Source organism: Parus major, chromosome 17 (genome assembly GCF_001522545.3).
Source record: "Parus major isolate Abel chromosome 17, Parus_major1.1, whole genome shotgun sequence".
NCBI classification, from domain to species: Eukaryota; Metazoa; Chordata; class Aves; order Passeriformes; family Paridae; genus Parus; species Parus major.
In genome coordinates this window covers 6,330,606-6,357,649 of record NC_031785.1, presented here as the reverse complement: position 1 = coordinate 6,357,649, position 27,044 = coordinate 6,330,606, and the positions used below count along the sequence as shown (strand labels likewise).

Below are 27,044 nucleotides of genomic sequence, written 5' to 3'. Positions count from 1 at the left end.
ACTAAACCCTCATGCCAGGAAGCCTTGTTGAAACTTTCCTTCCTCTCAAGGCAGCCTGAGATCCTTCCCACCTCCAGCAGAGTCCTAAAGGGAGTCTGGGAAAGGACTTGTGGTGGGTGCAGTGGTAGGGCTGAGCTGAGTAGGACAGGACTGGCACAAGGAGGGCAGATGTCACCACCAGCTGAACATGGGTCCCCCTCACCCTCCTGTTCTCACTCCCTGCTCTGGGGACCTGGTTCTGACTCAGTTCTGCCTCCTCCTCACACAGTTCACAGCAAGATTCTTCCTAAATTAAGCCATGCACAATCCAACTGCTCTGATAATGCAAACCAGGTCTCAAAAAACTCCCTTGGATTTCACCAGTGTGGCCCTTACTTACACAGCTCTGGCTCAGTCAAACATCTGAATGAACACTTAATGCCACGTGCTCACTCAGTGTACGAAGCCTTACCTCTCCAAGTTCTTTGCTTAATAAGGGCTGAAGAATCAGACACAGCTTTCACCAAAAAAAGAGCCTTTGGCAGTTGTGTTTGCAAAACAAAAAACAATTCCCTAGCTCTGCCAAGTGAGAAGGAAACTCAGGTTTTCCACAGGCCCCTCTGCAAACAGTCCCAGAACTGATGGCACAGATGTGGATTTCAGAGTATCTGCAACAAAAATGGCCTTTGAAAGAAGCCTGTGGTCATGAAGAAAAATCTGATACAATATCCTCATCCCAATTCCAGCTTTGCTCGGAGGGTTTCCTTGTTAGTGATGCACATCTCTGACAAAATGTGTCCATGTGAATGATACAGAGAAGAGTGGGAAAACAGTCATTGCCAGCAGAGCTCCCAAACCCAGCTGAGGGCTGGGATGGTTCATAGCAGACACAAGAGATCAGAGGGCTCATTTTTCAGGTGGATTTTCCAACACAGAATGTCAACTGTGCATATGAATATCTGTGATAAAAAACATTTTTGTGTCTTGGTTCTCATCTCACATACGGGCATAATGAAGGAATAATTCTCTTGGAACAAATGTTATTATTGGAATGAGATTGGATTCAACCCTTTCTGTCACTGCAAAGACTCTCGATGAAATTCAATGAACAAAAACACTGAAATTCAATGAACAAAAACACAAATGCAAAAATCCAAGTGGCATAGATACAAATTATATACATTTATTTTTATTCATTTTAAATAACATTCTTCTGTATAAATTCTGACATATATTCAAATCATACACTTTTTTTTTCTTTTTAGAAATGCATTTGTAAGCATAGCATATGCTTGGGAGACGCCGTATTTGGATGTAGAGTGAGACTGATGGGTTTCAGATGGGAGCAAGTACAACTTTTAAGGCCCACATTTTTCTTATTTTAATCCATTCCTCTGACACATACAGAGCAGAGTCCTGTGGGAGCTCACTCTAAAACTTCACTTTAAAAACTATTTTTATATCCTTTATTTAAAGGAGACTGTGCAAACTTTCTGCACATTTACATTGCCTGTAACATTGAAGAGGATGATGCTGCACAGCAGTGGTTAACTGGCCCACGATACCTGAAGGATGCTGGATATATCCCCTCCTCTCTCCTAAATGCTTGCTAAGTTTGCTCAGCCCAGTCCAAGGGAATTATCATTCCAGTGGCTGACATCTCCTGACAGCTCCCCAGGGCTAGTGCTCCTCGTAGCTATTTCCAGCTACATTGGTCCACGAGATTCGGGATCATCTCTCCTCATTAGCCCCACCACTTTTCTGCACGTCGGTGCTCACCAAACGCTCCCCCAGGCTGAGAGCCCTGCAGGCTGCCCCAGCCCAGCTCTGTGCCCTTCACCTGCTCATTCTGTCCCTGCCTTTACTGCCAGCTGAGCCCTCACAGTGCCAAGGATTGTGCCTGGAGCTGCTTTCCCACATGCACCAGCCCCCCTGCCCTGTCACACCTCCTCTCTGCTGTGCAGCTGCTGTCCCACGAGTGCCCTGTGACAGCCCCACGGCAGCAGCTGGGCAGCATTCCTGCATCAGGAACACCTGGATTGCCACCCCAGCCCCACAAGTCACCAAGATGTCCTATCCTGGCCTGGCTGGCTGCTCAGCTGGGCCTCAAAGCAGCCCTGAGAGTCCACTTCTGATTTACCTGCCCTTACCCCAACCTCAGCACCTGGGAAGCCTCATGACGAGCGATGACACATTGGTGCTGGTGGCCTCAGAACCCTGGCACAAGTGTTTGAGCTCTGCTACCCCTCTACATCCAATCCAACCCAAGGTGACTGGAGACAGAATGAGCTCAGCTTCTTCCTCCCTCCTGTGGTGCCAGAGAAACTGATAAGAGCACGGATGATCTGATCTCACATCACCAAAGTCAAACATGAAGCTGTTTATTCTTTCCCTGCTGAGGCATCGATCTCCTTTTATTACTGGTGCTCCTGTGTGCCAAGGCCTGGCTGGCAGGAGGTGGCTGCTGTGTCCCTGCTGAGTCATTCTGCCATTTGACAAGCACGGTGCCAGTGCCACATCCTCACTGTGCTCCCTGTTCAGGAACATCCTGTGCCATCCAAATCTACCCAACCAAGCTTCCCATCACATTTTCCAGGCTGTCTCCATCCCTTTATCCAGCTGTGCAATCCACAGACAGCAGCTGTCCCACCCTGCAGGGCACCCTGACTCCTCCTCTTCCCAAACACCAAGCCTTTGGATTTCTTTGGGGGTCAGAAGCAGCCCAGGTGCCAACACCTCCTGTGCTGTGGCAGGCAGGGACTAGGATGGCTCAGCACCCGAGCCCACGCTCTGCTTGAGCAGATGGTCCCCATTTCTACAGTGAGACAAAATCCAAGCCTGTTCCTGTTACAAAGCAGCCCACAGTCACAGCAAAATTTAAGGAAGAGGTGTTTTGTGGCAGAGATGAAAAAATCTGCTAAAGTATTTTAGAAACATTAAAGTGAACAACCTGTCCTTTGATTTGCTCACTAGCATCAGTCCCAGAAGCCAAAACTTCCTAAATTACCCCTCCCCACCCCATGAAGTGACCAAGTGCAAGTGGATCACTAGATCAGCACCTCTAAACAATTACAACTTCCAGGAAATTTTCTGTTTTGTCACCACTCTGCTCTTTGAAAGTTTGATGAGTAACTCAAAGATTAGCAATATCCAGATTTTCTCTTCCAGTCCTCCCCCGATTTATAACTAAAAGTAACATTGCTCTGACTGACATGAGCCAGATTTATTACCTGAATTATGGGGCCTCACCCAGGCCCACCACAGGCAACAGGAGTTTTCCCATCAGCTTTTTTCCATCAGCTTGGGCCTATATGTAATTCCAATTCTGCCCTCACCATTTCCCCTTGGTCATCCTCAATGATTTTCCTTCTGACTTGCCATGCCTCATCTTTAAATCAGGTAGCAAGTTTTTGAGGCAGAAATGGCATCTTTGAGCATGTGTTTGAATCACCTACTTCTCCCCCTCCCAAGTTTCCAAAGATACAAGAAACCTCCTCACAGCATCAAAAAACAAATAAATAACCAACATGTTCTCTCTACCATTTCTCATCTGAAGAAATATTCACTTTTTCCTGGCTCAGAAGATGCTTCCACCAGCTCCTGGATCACCATTGCCCCACCACACACAGCAACACAGCTGCACCTCTGAGGCTGGGCAAGAGTGAGGGGAAATATTTGTTTCTTGCCCTGTTTCCATGCAGTAGTTTGATTTCCAGGGTGGGACAGGTGGCACAGGGAGCACAGCCCCTGCTCAGGAGCTCCGTGGTGTCACCTCCCTGTGCAGTGCTGCCTGTTAGTTGTTCTCTTTGCTAACAGCCCATCAGCCTCCCATCAAAACCAGGGGAATCTGTAAAACCTGCTCCCTGTAGTGCTTTTTGGACAGATGATTCCCCACCACCACCTTGTGCTACTTTAAATTCTGAAAGCATCTGTGCACTTTTACCTTCTGAGCCTCGAAGCACAGATCAGGTCCCGTGAGCTCTTCATCCCAAAGCTGTTTCCACCCAAATCCAGGAGACCTTTGCTCTTGTCCCTCAGGAGGCCAGGGGGCTGAGCTCAGCCCTCCAGCTCAGCAGAGATGGCAGTGGGATCCCTCCACACCTTGAGCACCCACCTGGGAGAACCTCAGCCATTGAGCCCAGGCTCTCAGCGTGTTTGTGACAGTGTATTTGCATTTTGTCTAGAGACTTAAAAGCAAGGAATCCATTGGTGCATCCAATTTCTGGACACCTACTCAGCCCTAGTCATGGCAACACTGGTATTCACTCTGTGTTTGAAGGAATGGCAAAATTTGACAGATACAAGTAGGGAGCACTCACATTTTCTCTAAAAAAGAAGTTATTCAATGACAGTGGAAGAAAAGCTTTAAGCAGTTGATGTTTGCCAGAGGCCCAGCTCCAACAATATTGCCATCTCATTTACAGTATTTTAAACAATCCTCATGTTTTTTTCTTTTTTAAACAACGTCACTAACCGCTGTACAATTAAAACCTAGAGGATAAAACATGACCTGGGGAGTGGGGGAGGTTGGGGAGGGGCTGGTGGTTTTGTGGTTGGGGATTTTTTGGTTGGTCAGTTGGTTGCTTGTCCTTTTTACAAATAATTACAAATACAATTCCAAGAAGATATATTACATTTTATATACAGAACACACCATTTCTATCAGGGTAGGGTATTAAGCCTGGCTTTTATTTTTACATGGCAACCCTGAGATGTCTTGTCGTCTTCCCTTGCACAGAAACTATACAAGTTCATTAACTCCTTCTAGAAAAAAATGGATTGCTATGTCTTAATAGCATCATCACCCTGTATAAATACTCAGAAAGGGAAAAGCTTAGTCTCTTCCCTAACTCAAATGTTCTTAAGATTTTTTTCCCATTTCCTTGCTTAGTGGGAACAGATAATGGTGATTTTTTTAAGTGTACAACTCACTCCTCCTACTTGCCTTTTGGTAGTACAGTGAACAATTACTTCCCTTTTTTTTTTTTGTTCTCCTTTTCAAACAAGTTTCTATCAGGAACGAAGATGATGCCTTTCCAAAGATCTGTTTCCTGAAATTCCACTGTTAATTCATGAGCTACTTCTCAAACTAAAGGATGAAGACACAAGTGTTGGGTTGGCTGGAAACCAAGTAGCTTCTGACTCCTCATCGGGTTCTGCTCTCTCCACCCCACCACCTCTTCATAAAAAAATGTTTAAATTCAGCATAATCCAGTTTAGAACAACAGTGAATTCTATGGATCTTTATGGAGAACAGGACACTGAATGCATTTCACCACACTACCTGCAATTCAGATGTACTACACTGTCCTCTGTCCACCTGCAAGCTACAGCACACCTGGCACCAGAGAGTATCTGAGCACAAATTCCTCTGCGTGGGGCCTTGGCACAGATCCTGACACCCTTTCCACCAGCCCTGTAACTTTTTGAGAAGCAAACTTTGGAATAGCTGGATGACTTCTAAGCTTTATAATTATGCATGGGAGTCGTCAGCGTGAGCTGTCCATTCGGGGCCACCTCATTCCCATCATCTTCCAGCAGCCCCGACACGTCAGCGTTGGGAATGCTGTCATGGTAGCTGCTGAAACTGATGTTGTCCTCCTTGAGTTCAATGGTCCAAAAGGGAGCATTAAGTTTTCTGTTCTGATACTCACGGTACATGTAGACAGCACCCACAAAGCCCATTAGTAGAACCACAACAATGATGATCACTGTCAAAATAATGATGTTAAACTGAGTCCACGAAACGTCTGCGAAAGCAGAGGTGCTGTTGTCAGAGGAGCTTATAGGAAATATTGTCTGTAGAGTTGTTGGTGACAAAGTACTGTTTAGCACTGCTGTGGAAAAGGATGTGGCCTTGGTGGTATTTGGAGCAGAAGTTGTAAACTCTGTTGGCTCTGGGCTAAGAGTGGTTTCTACAAAATAAATTAAAAGAAAAAATCAATAAAAAAATCTGCTGAGCTGAAAATCAAACACAAACATAAGAGATCTGACATTTCTATCACAGGTATTATGACAAGGCTACAATGCTAAACAGGTATTTTTTCAAAGCTATTTAGAATATATCTGTCCAGGGTTGTGTTTGGGGTTTTTTAATATAATTCTGTGTGCTAAGTGCCCATGGATTACAGGACTCCTTGGAAAGCCCAGTGCTGAGAGACAGGTGCAGTAATCAGGATTCAGGGTTCAACACAGGAGCTCATGATGATAGCGAGTCCCATCCAGCTCCTGTTCAGACCAGGAAAATGGGGCTTTACCAAGCTCAGAAAGTTTAGACTCTGAACCACCGTGTCCCTTGGGCTGCACATTCAGACACAGCAACTCCAGGAGCTTAAACCCTTCACAACCACTGCACCAGATGTAGGATTTTGTTCACACTATTATTTTTTCTGCCCTACTTGAACAAACAAGAAGATCAAAACTGAAAAAAATGAACCACAGGTACTCAGCATTTTGTAGCAGGTTCAGTGTTTGCACCACTTTAGGTAAAAGGGCAAAATAACCTCAGTTCTGCTTTCAGATGAAATTGTACACAAACCATACAGAAACCCCCAGCCTACACAGCCGGAAGCAGAAGGTCACCAAATCACAAAAGAAGACTGTGGATGTCCTTCAGAAGCTTTTGAACACAGCAGAGGCCAGTTGGGATCCTGGTTCAGTTTCAGCTGCTGGCATAGGTGCACACAGGAAGGATCAGAACATGGGAACTACCAGACTATGCTCTGTCTTTTCCTTGGCACTAAATAGCCAAGAACCTGCCTTGCTTCCAGCAGCCATGGGATAACTCCCTCCTCAGTTCAGCAGTCAGGTTAACCCTGAGTTCTCAGAAGTGGGATGTGAATTCATTACGCCTGCATCAAACCTGCTGAGCTACAGGCCCCAGAGAGCACCATAAATCTGCAGTATTAAGCTTGCAAATGTAGCTAACAAAGCATTTCCTCACATGAATAACCTGATCTATTTTAGATTCTCAAGTCCAGGCAACAGGAACACTCCACAAGCTGAAGCCTCAATCAGTCAGAATGTTCTCTGCACCTACTGCTCCACAGGACTCTCTGCATCCTCTTTCCCACTCTCTTCCTGCCAACAGAAAAGCAACTTCATTTTAAATCCATCTACAGCTGCAGCAATTACAGCTGATGGTGCCATGCTGTATGGATCCAGCTTCCAGCTTTCCTGAACATCTACTAATTATGATTGAGGAGGAGAATCACTTCCGAAGGACTAATTTTGCACTAAGTCACATCTCCAATGGCAACAGAAGCTGGAAATATTCAGCACATGTCCTGCCACGGGCCCTCAGGGGAACTCCCACAAGTTAACTTTGGGCTGTCATGTTCCCAGTTCAGGCAACTGAGAAAAAAATTCTTCTGGAAGGGGCATCACACACCTAACTGAGGTTCCTGCCCAGTTCACTCCCTGCAGCAGCTCCTCTGCTCTTTACAGCTCCTGCCTTAGGCTGATAAGGACACTCAGGATGAGTGCTGAACACCAGAAAGCATTTCTCTATGGCATGACAGGCAAAATTTTGCAATAGGAAGCAACGTGACAAGAGCAAGAGGTTCCTGGAAAACCTTTGGCTTTGGGAAAAGGGCATGAGGAATTCGGTCATCCTTTCCAAATTCCTTCACCAACACTCAATCCCTGGCAAACCCTGCCAGTAGCTATAAGTAGGGAAAAAACAGAACTGAGACAATGGCTGATTCACCAGCAAGGAAACAGCACTTTTCTGGGCTTTATTTGTGAGTCAGCATCAGCTCAGGCTGGCACAGAGGCCTCGGGTGAAGACATTTCCTGGCGCTCCCAGAACGTCACGGTGAAGTGCCGGGCTCTGGCCCCGGCGCCGCTTCCGGGCCGTGACACGGCGCTGCCTGTTCCGCTCCCGGGGCCGTGCCAGCTCTCCAGATGTCCCAGAGCAGCTCCTTGAGAGCAGCAGCTGCTCACTCAATGGGCTGCTTTGGCAGCTTTGCCGGGAGCCTCAGATCCAGCTGCTTGATTGAAGCGCCGGCTCTGCGGAGCTGCTGCTGCCTCCTGCAGTGGAGGAGCTCTGGCTGGAGGCCACGCGTCCGTTCCCGGGGAGGCTGCGGTGCTTGGCTGGGTGGCACAGAGCCCCTCTGCACCTCTCTACCTGCCTTGGAAGCACCAGAATCCTGGTAAGGCTTGAGACTCTGGATGGCCCCTGTGGATACATGAGCTTTGCCCTGGCTGTACGGAACCTGCTGTCTCATTTCACCTGCAACCACTGAAACACAGCCTGGGTGATGATTTCACTCCAGAAGCCAGTCAAATGCACTGGTGATTTATGAAAATCTTAACCAAAACAAGTTAATGCTCAGTAACCTCAGCATGCCGGTTTTTAGGCAGTTTTTCTTTTAAGGAACTGGAAAGAAGCTGGACATCTTTTTAATTGCTTAATAAAAAAGGGAAAACATAAGTGTCAGGGAGAGAGGAAAGCTCAAGGAGCATGTCCCAGCCCCACTGAAAGCAGACAGGCCTTCCCCACATCAAAAACTATCACAACACCATTTAAATAAAACTGAATGGTGAAAACTGCAAGTACCCAAGCAAAGCCATACATATGGGTTTTAGTGGAGCAAGGTCATGTGGGTCCTTGCACAAAGCCAGAGCTGTGTAGGGGGAGGTAATGGATGAGCTGGTGTTAAAGTGCCATTGCCAGCCCTGTTATAGCTAATGAGCATCCAACTTTGTTGTACTGATCCTCTCCCTGAGCAGGGAAGACTCTGTGATTACACACCCAGAGAGCAGCACAGAAGGGAAGACCACACTAGCTCCTGAGGGAAGATCTGAATTGAATCTCTGTCCATGACAGGCACAAACTGGTGCCCAAATACTTCCCTGAACTCTGGGCTCTTTCACCTAATACACACACTGGTGATGTTGCCATGCATGGACATCCACCATGAAGACCAACCTCCAGATAACCACTGAAGGAGCAACTTCAGAACAATTTTCTCTCATTCTACATTAAATACACTACAAACAGATTGGGACAATCTGTTTTTTGCTGGTTTTTCCAGCTTGCCAGGGTCTGGACTCAGGGTGGTTACAGTGCTAACTCTAAACCACCCTTCAAGGCCAGTAGGCACCAACAATTGGGAACTGGAATTGTCCACCCAGGGAGGTGCTGGAGTCACCATCCCTGGATGTGTTTACAAGAAGCCTGGACATGGCACTCAGTGCCGTGGTTTAATTGATGAGGAAGTGTTAGGTCATAGGTTGGACTAGATGATCTCAAAGGTGTTGTCCAACCTACTCTGTGATTCTGTTAGAAAGATCTGATTTTCTTCTCTGCACCAGCAGCCAGATGAATCTAAACTAATGAGAACAGCTAACAGCATTCCCTCTCCAACCTTTGGGCAGCTGCACAGTGAGCCTTACCACTGACTTGAGCAGCGTTTTTTACCTTTCCTGGTGCAGTTGGTGCCCTCGGAGTCCCTGCTGTAGCCCTCCTGACACAGCTCACAGTGGAAGCCTGTGGTGTGGTACAGACAGCCGATGCACTCCCCGCTGTCCGGCCGGCACACGCTGGGGGACAGCGCCGGGTCCACGTTGCCGTTGCACCTGCACCTCACGCAGATGCTGTCCGAGTTGTAGTAGCCCTTGTCACACTGGTTGCAGTTGAGGCCAGTGTACCCTGGTCTGCACTTGTCACACCTCGGGACGCTCTCGCCAGGCTCTGGAGAACACAGAAAGCAAAGCAGGGATGTGCCACAGCCCCTTGCAGTGCTGTGGGATTGTTCTGTGGGGTTTGTTCTATGGGACCTGACCACAAGGCACCCTGACAAAAATCAGCAGCCACCAAGTACTGACCGATCTCAAATTTTGAGCTGAAAACACAACTTTTGAACTGCAGCACTTTCTCTGTTAGCAGGGAAAAAACAGCTTTGGGGAGTTCTGATGCCTCGTACCAACCTCACAGAGCAAACTCGGCACGTTGCTAAGGAAATAGATCATTATTCCTGAACATTTCCATCTCAAACAGGCAATTTAAGAGAACAGCTGGAACTATATCGGGGATACTTGCAATCCAAAAGAACTTTTGGACCTATACAAAGCCAGAAGCAGCTTGCTTGCAAAATTCATTAGGGAAATATCAAAAAACAGTCCTACATATGGCTATTAAAGCTCTGAGCTCTCTCAGTTACACTGGGGAATCTCTGCATGGAGTCCCATGGAGATGTTCAGAAGCAGACTCAGAAGTGCTGCATGCTGAGCACCCCCTGCCCCCCTCCTGGCTGCCACAAGCTCAGCAGTTTCTCTGCAGAACTGTGCAGGTTCTTCAGAGCAGACTGCAGCACCACACTGGGAGCTGGAACTAGACTTTAACATCCCTTCCAAGCCAAACCATTCCGTGATTCTGATCCCTCCCCTGCACAGCTGCTCTCACAGGAGGCAACACAAGCACCAGGGACCCATCACAGCAGGTGCTGCTCCCAGGAGCTCCAGAGGCTATAAAACACCTTGCTGGGCTGACACACTCTGAGAGGCAATTTAACTGAGGAGAGCAAGCTTCATTATGAGGAACTAGACCAAAACAAGAGCCTCACGTATGTGGCAGGTGCCCGTGGATGCCACGATGGAGCAGGGGCAGTGCTGGCAGCCGTGGGCAGGGTGAGTGCTGCGATAGAAACCCTCCTTGCAGAGCTCACAGTGCTTCCCCTCGGTGTTCTCCTGGCAGTCCAGGCAGGTGCCTGCAGAACAGAGAACAAGCAAACATTCAGCAGCAGGAACTGGAGCAGAACATTTGGAGCAAGAATCCACGTGGAACGCACTCAATTATCAGAGCTCACAGGTGGTTTTGGATGCCCTCTGGCCAAAACATGATCCTGGCCTCTTATGACCTTCTGCCGCTCATCCCCTCGCTCCACACGTACACAATGTGGAAAAGCAGGAGGCCCCAGCAGAGAGACCCCACAGCAAAGGTCACTGCAGGTAAACACGAGTTATCAGTGTTCAAATTCTCCTCAAGGAAAGCAGTTTCAGTTTGCATTTGTACCAATGAGATGGAACACTGCTGCTTCAACTCTCATGAGGGGTCCCTCAGGTTTATGCCTTTGGTTTTTTGTGTGCAGCCTCTTCCTGTACACCGGAGCTGGAGGTCAGGGGTGAGGACATGCCCCTGTCCTGCTTTGGGGGCAGGCAGCTCCATCCTACCAGTGTGGCTCCAGATCCTCCATTCCAGGACAAGGCAGCAGCAGTCACTGACCTTCCCAGAGAAACAGAGGAGAAGTGGGGGCTCACGTGAGCCACGTGCCCTTCCTGGGGAAGCCCCTGAATCACAAACTCAACGTGCCGTGTCTTCACAGGCACTGTGTCCTAATGGCCTCCAAATTGCATTTTGATACTACTGTGACCAAGAAGAAAAATCTCCTTAGTTACAAAAGCACAGCCTCTATATAAAGCCCATCCATCACCAGGAACATGCTGTAATTCAGCTGGCTCTCGGTGAGGTGGCAGGGAGCTGAGGGAAGATTTGATTAAATCCCATGTACCAGACTCTGTAAAGGCAACAGCCTTTTCTATAAACCAGGGTGGCCCAGAGCAGTGTGAGAGCACAGACAGATCCACTGAGCTGATCCAGCAGTGCTGCTGGGGCACAGGAAAGTCTCATATCAACGTCAACCACAGGAAAAAATCCCGATTGAGGTTTCTGCTGACTGTCGTAAAGTCCACAGCAGATTTTCTTATTAATATCAGAAGATTTTGGCTCCCTCACAAGCCTGACATGGCTGCTGCTCCTCAATTCCCACAGTGATGACTCCACAGCCAAGCATCCCCAGCCAGCCCGGCGTGTCCTTGCAGCCAGCCCTGATGCCAAGGGCAGGAAGCAAACCTGGGAAGCGGCTGATTCACCCAGCAGGGCCCTGCCAGCACCCCTTGCTCAGCAGCACCTCCCACACACTGTTTGCTCTTCCCTCAGCAGCCTGCCAGGCACGAGCCAGTGGTTTTTGTGGGAGAGATGTCAGGTTTAGAGGGGAAAATTATCTGCTATGCTTGGTTTCTCCAGCTGCAAACCTGGATCAACTGTTTCAGCGGGATGGATGTTTTGGGCAGGGAAGTTCATCTGCCTGGTCACAGCAAGGCTGCCTTGGATGGTGCTCCCCAGGCACTAACGGGCATAACTCTGGAATCACACCTGTGTTGCCTTGGTCATTTCAGGACCAATGTCTTTCCCATCAGCAGAAATCAGCCACATCCATCTCCAGCAGCCCTGCAAAATGGCTGTGTGTCCCTGAGTCAGCACATTGCTCAGCCAGAGCACGCACAGGCATGCAAGCAGGTATCGCTGTGGAGAGCCTTAATAATTAATAGCACTTCTCAAGCTGATAATGCCCTCAGGAAGGATCAGAACTCACAGGACCCCAGCTGGGATGCACCAGCCCACCTCAGTGCACAGACACACCACAGAGTACAAGGGTCGTGGCAGAGGAAGTGCTGTCGGCTGGGGAGCTCCTGCTGCCCAAGTTATTTATTTATGCCCAGTAATTTTAAATATTCCTCCTGGACAGAGCAATGCCAAGCAGGAGCCAGCTACAGAGCCAGCAGAGGGAGCCCAAAGTATAGAATTAATGGGAAAAAACTTTGAAAATTGGACAAAGGCTACATAGAATTGATGTAAAGCTGGGGAGGTCACACAGAGTGCAGTCCCTTGAGCAGGCGTCCGATCTAATTTTTAATCAACTTTTTTCTCTGTTCTGGTTTTGTTTGGTTCCCTCAGCCACAGCAGCAAATAGAACAGATGGAGGAAAACTAAAAAAAAAGAAAAAAGAAAAGAAAAATAAAATAGAAGTAAAATCAACAATAGGTCATTAAGCAAGGTCATTGCAATGCTATGGGCAGCACTGGGCAGTCCAACAGAAAGGGCAGCCCCATCCCAGGAGAAAGGTCTGTGCTGGGTTTTCTTTGATAAATCGAGAGCAGGAGGAACATTGAGGGGGGGAAAAAAAGGAAGAGCAGATTATCCTCCTCCTTCACAAAACCCACACACCCAGCTCCAAATCAGTAACACAGCTGATGTGTGCACAGCTTTAGTGACAGCCGTGTATCCTTCAATACTGGTAGGACATAAGCACACAGAGTTCAGTACAGGAGTGAATGCAGTAATTCATCCTCAAGGGAATGCAGGAATTCACCCTCAGGGAGCACAGACCCAGTGCCCACGGACCAGGGCTGCAAACACAGCCTATGAGGGAACACACGGGCAGAAATTGCCCAGAAATACCTGATTTCATGAGCTCTGCCTCTCTGCCAACAAATTCTGCAACATTACTTTTAATTATTACCCCTTTCTAAGCTCCTGGATAAATATTACAGAACTGCCTTTCAGGCTGGAAGTTTTGAGGATAGTTTGGAATTTGAAGTGAGTGCTGTGGCTGAAGTGGGGGATGTGCAGGCAGTGCCATAACTGTGCTCCTCCAGGATCTCTCCTTCCAGTCAGGGTGGCAAAGCAATTCAGCTCCCCCCTGCCCTCCCATAAGCTGCTCAAGCACAGGTGCCTCAACACTTGCAGTCAAAGAAATAATCAAGGGAAATGAACAAGGCCAATTTATAAAAAGTGGGCAATGTTAATTAGATGCTGCCAGCTTTTACCAGCTCTAATCCTGTCATCTGTGGCAGCAAGTCTCCTTACGTCAGTGCCAGCACAGTGTATGCTTCCAGGTAAACAGCAGTTAAACAAAAGGTCTTTAAAAGCCCATGTTGTGTGTTTGTGTAAGTGCAGAGAACAATAGAGCCCCAGTTTCTCATACTGGTGATTCTGATGAATTAGGGCTCTGCACTGCAGCCTGGGCTAAAGCACACAGCCTTCACTGCCTTCCTTCAAAAGAGACCAACCCCAACCTTGCATGTCCATTTCAGCTTTAAGGTAAAGATTTTGGGTGTGCAAGGCAAAAAGATGTAGGTGAAGGGGATAAGAGCTGAGTATGGTGAATGAGAACAGAAAAACCAGAGACAGAGGGGGCAGGTGAAGTCTGCAGCCCCATGGTCACAAGAGGACATCATCACCTGTGGAGTTGTCGCAGGTCTGGGAGTGGTTGTTGCACTGGCAGGGCTCACACGTGGTCTCATTGAACCTGTAGTAACCCTCACTGCACCGGTCACACTTCAGGTCCGTGACACCAACTTTGCACTGGCACTTCCCAGAGCTGCAGGGGGAAAAACAAACAGTGAGGTCTGGCTGTGCTGGGAGGCATCCAAGGTACAAACCTGCAGGCAGGGTTTTGGACTCCCTTTCTTCCTTTTTGCTGGAAGCAGGACATGAAACCCAGGGGCAACCATTTCCAAAAAGTGATGGGGGAGTTCAAGAAAGGACGAGTGTCTGCCAAGCCAGTTGCCCTGACAGCAATTTCCAGCTGGGCACCAGAAATCATTGTTCATTCTAGAAAGCCCTGGCCCAGAGCCATCCCCTTGCATCAGCCCCAGCAGACGCTCCCACAGCCCCTCTGGAGCTCCACCAAGCACCTGCAGCAGCCCTGGGTCCTGCAGGGCACTGGCACACCCGTGGTCCCTGTGCCTGAACAATCCCACAGCACCCACACGGGTCATCCCCTCCCCTGTGCGTCAGTGCCGAGCAGCACCTCCCAGATTTTTGTGTGAGCAGACAATTCCCTGCTCACCACCTGCTCTCCTGGTCCCCCTGGGAGCTGGGGCAGCAGCTCATGTGTCCTGCTTGGCTCCAGCCAGGGCAGGTGTCAGCCACCTGCACTCCCTCCTCTGCTCCTCCATGATCCCATTTCTCCCTTCCACATCTCCACGGACAGCAAGGCCCCTCTCTCCAGCTGAGTTCTACCCAGTGAAGCCAGGGAGAGACAGGAGAGGGTTCTCCCTGCCCCAGCAGAGGCTTCCACTCCAGCTGACCGACACAGGAGCTGTTTACTTGGGCACAGTGTGACTGCAGGGAGGGTGGAGCACTGCGCTGTGAACACAGAGGGCATTGCTGGTGGCTGCCATGAGCAAACAAATACCAGGAGCTATAAAAAGCAAAGGTTACCCTCATTCCTTTGGCTTTCCATGCTACTCTCTCCACACAGAGGCTTCCAATGCTTTGCTTTCATAACAGACTTTATACACTGGCAGCATTTAGCTCAAGTCTCAGAGGAATCACAGGAATGGATAATGCTCCTTCCCATCCAGCCCAGGGCACAGCCGCTGCTGGAAGTGGCTGATCCCACCTGCAGAGCAGGAACAGCCAAGGCACAGAGAGCACCCAGTGCCTCTGCACATCCCCAACAGCCCTGGGGGACCTGCAGGAACCCCCAGCCCTGCCTGCTGCATCCCAAATAAACCGCATTTGGTCCTCTCCAGGTGATGGATTTATCTGCAGAGGAGGTGATACCACCCACAGACAGCCCTTGCGTGCTGCATCACCCTCTGAGCTCTCCACCCTGTTCAAACACCTTTGAAATACCCTTTAAAGTCAGCATTTCAGGGCTCTCTGTGCCTGCACAAAGCCCATCCGTTGTTCCCCCTCTCCTGGGAAGAGTGAGCGAGGCACAATTTGCTCCTAAAAGCCTCCAGAAAAATCTGCTGATTAAAACTAATAGATGTTTGATGCACTGTTGATGTGTTGTTTTTAACTAAAATGCAGTAGATTGCCATGTTTTGGGCATGACATTGCTTCTGTTAGAAATCAGCATATTTGAGTATTTCTGTTGTTTGTTTGTTTGTTTGCCAAAGGAAGAGGAACTACTCACCAAAATATGGGGCTCAGCCCAAGGGGCTACACAATTAAATAGTTGCAGAATCTGAAATCTCAAGCATATTTAACGGCCTGATTACAAGAAGAAGGAAGAAATACGATGTTTCCTTGCTCTCCAGGCCATTATCTGGAAATGCAGTGGGCAGATGCAAAATTCAAAGGCATGCTGGTAAGCAGCTCAGTATGTTTGGCTGGTAAGCAGCTCAGTGTGTTTGACTTTTAAAGAGCTTTTCACAAGACCCAACATTAATCCAAACGTTGTCACAGTGTTTAAAATAAGCACAAACAAAAAGCAGCTTTTTATTATTTGCTCCTGACTGCTATTCCTGTAAGAGGGCAGGGAAAAGCATGTGCTGTGAGGAGGAAAATCTGATGTTTAGCCTGAAAATACATTATTTGGGCTTGCACCGTATGAGCAGGGTTTTGTAGGACCAGGCATTTGAGCTGCAGCATCTTCAGCCTCCGTGGCTTCCTGGTGGAGTTCAGAGAGCTCTGTTTGACTCCCTCCTGTCCCTGATCCAGCCTTTTTCTCAATGACACCCTCCTCTTCCTCCCTGCTTCCACCCAGACTCACATTTCATTTCTTTCAAGGAGGTTTATTTCCTCAATGACCCTGCTAGAGCTCAATTCAGCATTTTGGGGCACAGTCCCTTGATTTTACTCGTTAGCTTAGAAATAACAGGAAAGCAAGCTTAAAAAAAAAGGAAAAAAAAAAAAGAAGAAAGACTGTTTGGAAAGTTTGGTTTGAATGCCTCTTGAGCAGACCTTTTCTCAACATGTTACACATGGCACAGAGCCAAGTCCTGCATGTGCAAGAATTAAATCACTCAGCAAATATAAAGCTTTGCCTGTGGTCATTGCTTCCACAGAATAAAGCCCCCTTACAACACTCCTTTTTATAGCTCCAGCCCAGCAAAGTCTGTCAGACACTTTTTAAAGCAAAGGTCAATGATATAAATGCTTTGAAACCACCAAAAAAAAAAAATCCTGTTAACAGACCAATTGTGCCCATAAAAATCCAGAAATCTGAAAGAAAAGACCCACAGTTTAATACTTGCACAGTGAGAACTGAACTGGATTTTGAGTATCAGCCAAGAATTTCTTTTTGGGGGGAAGTGGGGGGAATGAGGGGGATGGGAAGAGGGAAACGTTTTGATGCAGCAACATCAATTACTCAACTCCACTTCAGATGATGATTAACCCCTCTGAAGCCAGCCAATGTTCAGCTCTCACAAAGAATTGATACAAATACATGTTGGGATAAAACCAGACTTCCAGTAACCAGAATCTCCTGCCAGCATTGGTTTCTCCCAGATTTTTATGAATACACTCACTCTGGAGACGGTGTAGGTGGTGTGTATCACCATCACATCATCCATCAACTTTACAGATGTTTCCTGCCGATTAAAACCATCACCAGCACACGAGGCACCGGCAAAAGGAGCAGGCAGTGATTGCTGGTCAGGGCACAGCCACATCCAGGGCTTGGATTCGGCATGGAATGATCTGACCCTCCAGGGACACACGCCAGGTTTGGGAACCCCCCAAGGCAGGAGCTCGTTCACCTGAGCAGCCTCATCCCTCAGTGTTCTGCCTCAGGAGACAGCCTGGGGCTGGACTAGGACACAGCCACCCCAGGCAGCAGCATTCCCACAGACGTGGGGCAGGGCAGTGTAAATAAAAGCAAAATATTGGGGCAGATGACAGCCGACACCCCAAAATATGTCTGCAAAAGCCAGCCTGGTTTCACTCCCAGTCCCCACAGCTCCCTTCCACTCCCTCTCAAGGGGAAAGAGCCACAGGATCCCATCACTTGCCAAGTGATTTGTGCCACTGGGGCATCCACGTGTTCCCTGAGGTGGGATTTTACACAGGACTGCAGCTTTACAGGTACAGAAGTCAAGGGGACACACCAGAGACACCCCAGCCCTCCCCTGGATACTGGCAAAGAGGAGGACTGCAGACAGTTTTGACCCCACTGAGAAGTGTCAACAACCCCTGGAGCCACAGAGCACCCTGCAGATGATTTTCTGCCAGGTCTGGTGGCTGGGGAAGGAAAAGGGGATGGGCTTGGGAGCTTGGGCAGTGCCCTCACTTTGCACTGCTCAGCACAGACTGCACAGAAGCTCAAGGCCTCATCACAAGGGGAATAAATCATTAAAGTATCTGTGAACTGAGACAGAGTACAATGTGCAGCCACATCTGCAAGGGGTCTCCACTCCTCCTCCACAGAAACATCTTGATTTTAGCAGGGACATGACAGGCACAAGATGGATGGGAGGAGGAAGGACCATGGCCTTAGGGGCTGTTGGGAGTCAAGCTGTGCACAGTTAATGGTCTAACAGAAAACCCCCAGCAAGCTCCAATCATTCCTTTTCTTCCTTCTCTTTTTTTTTTTTTTTTTTCCCCAAGGAGAAGGAAGAGAGAAATTAATTTTGAATATATTCCCACACACCAGAAAACCTGGATGTCCCAGACTGAGCCCAGTGACTCCCTGGTCATGTCAGACCCAGTCAAACCAGCACAGCACGAAGCTCTTGTGCCTTTATTTTCAAAACATAGAGATGGGTATGATTTTGGGGCAGAATCAGAGAAGGAGGGATCTTCCATGGGTCTCAAATCAGGGCATGCCCTGCAGATGAGCCAAGCAAAACCTACAACAAGAGTCTTGCCAAATCCATTTACTGTGTTCACCTTGAAGCACAGAGCACACCCCACACCCTGCCCAGCTCAGCATCCCCCTGGAGCAGAGCTGGGGAGGGACACACTGCCCTAAGAAAGAGCAAAGTGAGGGCTACACCAGCCCTTCCTGCACATCTCCTGATGGCATCTCCAGCTTCACCTGTGCCCTGTCCCCCTGGGAACCTGCAGTGACAGCAATGCCCCTCAGTCATGCCAGCAGGGCCCGGGGTGTCCCTGGATCAGACACAATTAACAGCAGTGACAGCGCTCCTGCCAGGGAGGGAAATCGCCTTGAACTATGAGCACCTCTAAAACAAACCCCATGAAAAGGCTTTGTCACACTTTGATGGGATAAGACAAAAGGATTCTGCACAAGATTAGGAGGATTCAGAAGAGATGTCTCCAAAAATGGTGCATTCCTCCAGTGAGCAGGGATCCTTTAGTGCTGATTTTCTGTGATGTCTGACAGCAGCCAGGGGATAAATCTCTCTTACACTTTCCTGGGCAACGTGGAAAAGTTCACATTTGAAAGCTAAATGCTCCAAGACACTTTGGTGGGAAAGCAATGCTGTTAACACTCAGAATCACAGAATCATTTAGGTGGAAAAGGCCTCCAAGGTCGCTGAATCCAACCTTTGACTGATCACCACCAGAGCACTGAATGCCATGTCCAGTTTGCTGAACACCTTCAGGGATGAGGTCTCCACCACCTCCCTGGGCAGCCTCTTCCAATGCTTCACAACACTTTCCATGAAAAAATTCTTCCTGATGTCCAACCTAACCTCCCCTGGTGCAGCTTGAAGCCAGGTCCTCTCATGCTGAGGAAGCCAAGAACCCTCACAGCCCACGTGCTGACTTTTCAGTCAGTCAGTTATTGGAATATCAGCACGTGGGGAAGGGAAGAGCAGGAAAAAGCCCCACATTGGGTTTCTCCTCCCCACTCCCTCAGCTCAACCCAAAGCTGCTGGCAGCTCTGTGGGAGAGTCAGTGGGGCCAGGGCCAAGCCCTGCCCGCTCTGAGCCCCTTTGTGGAGGGCACAAGAAGCAGAGCTTTATGGGGGCCAACACTGGCCCATTGTGTGCCACATTCCTCGCTCCGTGCTGGGCCACGGCAGCTGTTTTGTAGGGCAGCCCTCGACGGAGCGGGGACACTTCACAGCTCTGAAAGGCCACTCTGTAAATGTCAAAGGGCCACCTTGTCTGGCCACCGCCGCCTCCACAGCCCCAGCTCCCCCGCCAGGGAGAGCCGGGAATCTCCAGCAGGGCTGTGGAAAGCCAGGAACCTCCAGCCTGTGCTGTCCCCTCCAGCTGCCCCTGAAGGCAGGGGAGGGAGGCAATGGAAAGCCCACACTGACCCTGCAGAGGGAGGATGGAGGGGCCCTGCACAGTTCCATGAGCAAAAGCCTCACTCAGCCTCAGCTGGAAAGCCTCACTTTTTCCCAGTGAAACCTCTGGGGATCACATGCAGGGATGGGCCAGGGTGCAGAGCCTGAGTGCAGGGAAGGACACATCAGTGGGGATGCCAGGGAGATGGGGCTCCACTGAACACACCTGCTTTGCCCAAAGTGGTCCCTCCATCCCCAGACCTCTGCTGGTGCCTCTGCTCAGACAGCACAAGAAGATTCAGGGTACAAGCAGTGCCTGAAGCACACCCTGGGCACCCCCCAAGCCAGAATTTAGTCACAAAACCTTAAACACTTTGAGCCCATATTTCCTTTTGAGGGCAGTCAGTGCTTGCCAGAGCAGCGAAGTTTGCAACAGACAACACAGGAACGGCAAAGCCTGCTGGAAAATCCACAAAATAACAGGATTTCTGAGAAGCCATAATTACTGTAGGGGAGATGATAACAATCCACTTTTCCCTGCTGCTGTGTCCAGTCACTCATTCATTTCCCATTCCTGTCTGCAACTGAATAAAAATGGGTTCAGGTACCTCCACCTTCTTGTGGGGGGAGAGAGGAGGAGAGCTAATCAGATGTAAAGGATGTGAGAGGATGGAATAGGGGAGAGATTTAGATAATTAAAGCATGCAGAAAAATAGGCTTTAACAGGGTATTCTTCTGCTTTTCTGACGTCCACATGTAATAATTTCCGCTACAAAACAAGATCTGTTCTCTGCAGAGTGATGCTGACAAGGCATTACTGGGAGATAATGAGCCACCGGTTGTGCTCATCCAATCTATAAAAGGGAGAGCAGTCTTTTCAAAGAGAAAAAGGGGGTTTGTCTGGTTTTGGGGGGTTTTTAAAGCATAAGTCCTTGAGGATTTCAGCTCCCAAGGTCACACCTCCAAAGGGGAGCAGTGCCTAATGTGGTTTACTGGACTGCTAAAATACAGCAGAATGGAGAGACAGATCCCACGCAAAAGAGAGACATTTCAAAAGTGTGATGACAGTCTGCAGACAGAAAATGAAGATTTTATCCATGCAAAACAAGAAGCCCATCACTTCCCCCAAATAACCTCCAGGGTCTGGGATGGCCAGCAGCCCTGCAGGCTGCTGAAGCTCCACAAAAACCTTGAATTTCAATGGACCTGCATTTCCTGACCACTAAAAAAAACCCCCCCAAATCCTGCCTCACATGAGGTTCCAGGTGTGTCCAGACTGTGCCACACCAGGCTGCTCCCCACAGTCTCTTGGCATCTTCCCACATCCCACCAGCCCCACAATCCCAGTGTGTGGCTCTCCCTGCCCAGCTTCCCAAGCTCCCACAGAACCCCCAGCCCTTATTCAAAGGCCCCAACAAAGCTCTTTGTCCAGTGCTGCTGACCTTACCCTCAGCAGCCAGGCTCCTGCAAATCCCCACGAGCTGGGGTCACAAGATCAGCCTCTCCACACAGAATCCCACCACAAAGGCAGCACACAGGGACAGCCACTGCCCTCCCTGCCTGGCCTCGCAGCATCCCTGCTCCAGAGGACAGCCATGTACAGACTCCAGGGACACTGCCTTCACTCCTTTTAACAGGAACACAAAGCCTGAGGTCCCCTTCAGGGGGCAAAGCATCTCTGAATTAACACTTGGGCATTTATATGTGTGCATTATCTTTTTTTCCCCCTTTTCTCCCACTGGAAATGAGCGACAGGAGTTCTCTCTCACATGACTTGTGCCAAGCCTACAGCACAAGCCTTGCAGGAATCAGGATCACAGGGCTGTCTCTGCAGCCAGCAGTAAGGGAAGGCTGCAGAGACAGCAAAGAGGCAGAGCACAGCACACCTGGGCATGGGGTTTCAGCCTACAGCAACCAAAGGAGGCCAGACATCACCTCCAAGCTGTCTCCTCGAGCTTCTGCTTCCCACTGCCCTTCCACCTGTGGGGAAACTGAGGCACAGGCAGAGGGAGCAACTAAAATTGATCCAGAGACCCCAGTTTAACAGGCATCTGTTTGCACTAGGGACCATGGCAGCATAGGTGTATGATTAGTTTTGAGCTTTTTATGGGAACTGGAAAAACCAAACCCAGTTGAGATGGCTAAGCTAGGTTTAGGTAAACTGTGTGGCAAAGTTGTGAGAGGGGAGGTTTAGGCTGGAAATGGGCACAGCCCCAAGGCTCCCAGAGCTCCAAGAATGTTTGGACAGAACCCTCAGACACAGGGTGAGATTGTTGGGGTGTCTGTGCAGGGTCATGAGTTGGACTGGATGATCCTGGTGGGTCCCTTCATATTCACTGGCACAGGTACTGGTGCATCACTTTTCTTCCCTAGAAGCAGGACAAGTTTAACCAACAAAACCTCCCAGGGAAACTGAATTGAGGGCTGGACCCAGTAGCAGCATCTCATAGCAGCATCTCTGCTTCACAGCTCCACTCCCCCGTTCACATCCCAAACCCAGAGGAGCACCCACACAGGGACAGCTGCTTGTGGGCTAAACACGCTGCCCCCACAGCTTCAGGAAAGGAAAAGCCACAGACACCCCAGTGCTGGGCTGGGAAAAGTTGGGATAAACACCTCACAGGAGGTAAATCCAGGTCAGCCCTCCTGCAGATGAGCTGGGTCACACTGGGCTGCCCTGGGCCAGCGTCTGCAGTCCCACATGGGGATGGGCAGCAAGGTAAAAATAAACAAACCAAAAACTGCAGAGTCATCTGCCATCTCCTGCTCCCCAGGAGGGGGATGCTGCCTCAGCCAGGCTGGCCTCGTGCTGCCTGCAGTCCTGCTCCTTCAAACCCCTCAGCCAGAGGACAGGTTGACACAGAGAATTCCCAGTGGGTGTTTACAGAGCTGTGCCTGCACAGCTCCCCACGCCAGGGCATGAGGGCTGCACAGCTCAAGGCTTCCTCAAAGCAAACCTCCTCACCCTGCTCACCCCAGGCCTGTCCTGCTGGCTCACACTGCCATCACCCAGCTGGGGACACAGCTGGCACTTTGGGCAAAGCTGTGCCGGGTACAGAGGGCCACAAACACCGTGAGGAGCCTCAGAGCTCCCACTGCTGCCCTGGCTACTGGGACTGGAGACCACCGACCCCAGCCCACTGCTGCTGCCTCTGCCTTGGCTCCTGGCCTTAGGGAGCGAGAGATGAGAGCTCAGGCACAGGACTCAGCTCACATGAAGGAAAAGAGGAGAAAGACTCGTACAGGGCTGGCCAGCCTGGGCATGGTGACCTTCTTCTATATCATCACTCCTCCACCAGGCTGGGAGGGTCTGGTTTCCTCACAGGACAACAGCAGAGCCTTCAACTCCAGGGACCCAAGAGATGGTGAGAGATGCAGCTGGTGGGGGCAGCTCTTGGCTGGGGCTACATCACTGTGGGCTGAGGCCACTGCCAGGCACCCTCCCCACTTGCCACTGTCCCCAGAGCTCTGCAGCAGGAACACAGCCCTTCCAGCTCAGCCCGTGCACCCACATGAGTCACTGTCCTCATTCTCCACCACTCTGACCTTGACCATGGCCCTTGAAACTTCAGCTTCTTTCTCCACCCTTCCTCTATGGACTGTGAACACTTCCAGGCCACAGCTATCTTTAGCAAGCATCTGCACAGCATCCAACCCAAAGAAATGTGTTTTTTTCTGAGGTTTCTAGGCGTTAACCGCAGCAGGGACAATTCATTCCCCCTCTCCAAGATGTGTCAGCCCTCTCTGAGCAGCCCAAGATTCCATCCAGCCCCACAGCAAGCTCCAGCTTGAGCCACACACAGCTTTTCATCTAACAAAAAAAACCCACCCACACCAGAGCACAGAAATCCTCTGCCATCCCACAGGGGGATCTGTGTGGATCTTCCTAGATAATCAAATTTAAACCACCACCAAAACAGACCTTTGATTAGCAGCCATGGAGCCCATTCATAGCGACAGCATGTCAGGTCAATGTTCACTCCCAAAATCAACTCTGCGCCTCAGGAAAGGGATTTTTTTAATTTTTGTTTGATGGTCTGCATTTGAGGTCTAGTTAACAAACAGGGGACTTGGGTTGCCATCTGGCCAGCCCAAGAGCGAGCTGAGAAATAATACTAATAATCATCATATGGTGGTGCTTTAAAAAGCACTTTTACAAAAGCATGGACGAGCTGACTGAAAGCTAAGAGGCATCTTTGTGCACCCTGAGGGCTCGGCCTTCGGGCACTCTGCCCCTCCAATCAGCCACCCTTCAAAAGGGTCACAGTCCAAAATCTCTGCTGCTGTTTTGCCCAGAGCCCCACTGGAACAGCCACGGCTTCCATCTGAAGCCTCACACAGGAATTCACTTGTGCAAGTCGAGCTGGGCTGGTGCTTCATTAAATAAATAAAGAGTACAGCTTACAGGGTTTTCCATGCCAACAAAACAGTAGCTGGTTGCTGGTGTTGGGCAATGCCTGCGTGCCTCATCCCGAGCACAGACTGCCCGAGGGACATGTACTGCTCCTCCAGGGACTCCTCAGCAGCCACCCAGGGCTCCTGCAGGAGAGCCAAAAATCCCATTCCTGGCACACATTTCCCTGCAATGCACGAGAGGCTCTCCCACCCAGCAGGACAGGTCCCACTGCAGGGGTGCAGCACAGCCCTGGTGCCTGTCCCCAGCCAGCCCAGCTGCAGGCAGGAGCTGTGCCCAGCCCTGTGCCCAGCCCTGTGCCCACTTCAACAACAGGAACAAGGGGAGTGCCTGCCCTGCTGGCCTTTGTGTCCCACTCCATCTTCCCACACACATCACAGCACCAGGCTGCCCATCTCTCAGCCCTTCTGATGCCCCCAGCTCTGTAACACAGACAACTGACCTAATTTTCCTCTTTTTAAACACCCAGAGGTCATCTCTGTCTGCAGCAAACCCCTCTGAGGCAGGAAGGGAAACAGAGTGATCTCTGTTAGCAACATCCCCCCTCCCCAAATCTCCCTCCATGTCTTGCCCTGTGCTGTCTCTTCTAAATGGCTGAGAATGAGCTTCTCTCATGTCCCTCAAGGCTGGGAAATGGTGCTGAGGAGAGGCTGGGGAGGTCCCTGCTGGTTTTGGCTCCATGTAGAAGGCTCCAACTCCACCTCATTCTCCTTCACGACTCAGAGCATCTCCCCTGACGCTCCCAAGGGCGTTCCTTGGCTCACCCCATGCAGAAAGACATGGGGAGACACCTGACATGTCCATGCTTCACCCACTGCCCAGTAACTCAGAGCTGGGGTAAGAATGCTCCCCTCCAGTTAACCCAGTTGCTCCAGCAGCATTTTCCCTCCTCTCCAACTTCTCAAGGACAAGATTTTCCCCATCTGCCTTTCTGTCCAAACTGCCTTTCCAGTAGATCTAACCAAAATCACACTGTCAAGTCTGTGGCAAACCCTGATGCTTCCAGGCACATCTTCCCATACCTAAAACTGCCACTAAAGAAAAAAAAAAGGTAGAAAAACTTCATACTTTCCACCCCCAAGAATCACCTCTTTTAGTAAGAAGGTCACTCTCCTCAACCAGAGTGTTACTTTTAAGTTCTGAATTGTCAGAGTTATGCAAGCACAAAAATGCAGCATTGAAACAAAAAGGAAGGACATCAACAGAGGGTTTGGGCGTTTGGGAAAAGATAATGTATAAAATAATTACAGGCAGCATGTCCCTGCAGAGCAGGGACTCTGACTCAGCCCCTGCCCTGGCAGAGAACTGCAGGTGCTCAACACACGCTGAGCCCAGACCCAGCCCTAGGAGACAATAAGGCAGCAGGAGCCTGGGAAGGCTGGAAGTTGCTGCAGGGTGGTTGTTGAGGTCTCCTCCAAGGAGAGACTTGGAAACTTGCTGTCCTGTGAGCACAGGTTGCAGACCCGGTGGGTCAGGCTGCTGCTCGGTCTGATGGTGCAGAACAGCGATCCCCTCAGCCCAGCCACACATCTCTAATGGCTGACAGATCACTGCTTGGAAAATAATTGCGTGCCAGCTTTTACAAGGCAAGATGTGAGGGTGGGTGAGGTGAAATGAAGAGGAACACATTCATTATACAGGAGCTCCAAGCATCAGCTCTGGTGACTGCAAACACCAGGCAAGGCAGGAGCCAACCCTGCTGTCGGGCCGCCGCTTCCACCCCAACGCTCAGCAAGGGCAGAGCACAAAGCTTTGCCTGCCTCTGGCATGAAACCTTTCCCTTTGGAAAATAAACCTCTCCAAAGCCCCCGTGCTCCACCCCAGCCTCCACTCCCCTCCCAGCTCAGGCGTGAAGGCAGCCCTGCCCAAGAGGGACTAACAGATGCACAAGGCATTAGGAGAGGTTCTGCTTCCATGCAACTCCGAAACACAAGTCAACTCCCTTGGGGGCCGCCAGGGCTTTTGCCACAGCCATGGATATTTTTATAATTCAGCCCTTGAAAGAGGAAGAATAATCTCCATTAATTTTTATACGACCAGCTTCCCTCCTGCTTATTTTTTTTTTTCCTTTTAAACAGCAGCACAGACGACAAGACCCGCTCTTGCCCAAAACCCGAAGCACACCAAACCGCGACGCCCTGCGCGCAGAACCCGCTACTCACTGGTCACACTGGTCACTGGTGGCTCCTGCAGAGCTGCAGCTGCAGGGCTGGCACTGCTGGCCACCCTGCTCGGGGAAGAAGCCGCGGGCACAGCTGTGGCAGCGCGGCCCCGCGTAGCCGGCCAGGCAGCGGCACTGCCCCGTCGTGCGGTTGCATCCGGCGCTGCCCACCGAGCTGCAGTTGCACAGGTCGCCTGCAAGGGAAAGGGAAACAGAGACATGGAATCACAGAACTGCAGAATGGTTCGGGCTGGAAGGGGCCTTAAAGCCTATCTCATTCCAACCTCCCCGCCGTGGGCTGGGACAGCTTCCAGCTTAATCCAAACCCCATCCAACCTCACCTTGGAGGCTTCCAGGGATGCGGCAGCCACAGCTTCTCTGGGCAACCTGGGCCAGGGTCTCAGCACTCCCTTTGCATACCCACATCATCACTTTAAGGATGATTTTTGTTTTAAAATGCTGAGATGATGGGGGAAAAACACATTGAGAGCACCCTGGGGTTTGAAACACCACAGCTCATGCTTGAAATGTCTCCAAAGAAGAGATACAGGATTATGGGTATAACTACCTAATACAATGCTGTGTACAATGTCTTGATGTATATACACACACCTATCCACCCTTATGGTTGTCTGACTCCAGGAGCTGACAAGCAATAACTGTGTAATATCAGGATAAAATCAGCAACAGGTTGCAAAACCATTAATTCTAAGAGCCTCCATTCCACACCACTGGAACACCCTTGATTTACCACAGAACATACACT

General features: G+C 49.9%; 1 protein-coding gene across 1 annotated transcript; it reads right to left on the bottom strand.

Moving 5' to 3' along the window:
- Window positions 1-1,131: 1,131 nt before the first annotated feature.
- MEGF9 (multiple EGF like domains 9) lies at window positions 1,132-26,704 on the bottom strand. Its single transcript, XM_033518541.1, has 6 exons — window positions 26,620-26,704; window positions 26,280-26,472; window positions 14,005-14,144; window positions 10,548-10,691; window positions 9,404-9,676; window positions 1,132-5,894 (listed from the first exon to the last, which is right to left on the bottom strand). Exons 1-6 carry the CDS (start codon window positions 26,702-26,704, stop codon window positions 5,440-5,442), a joined length of 1,290 nt encoding a protein of 429 aa, XP_033374432.1. The 3' UTR covers window positions 1,132-5,439.
- Between the last annotated feature and the right edge of the window lie 340 nt (window positions 26,705-27,044).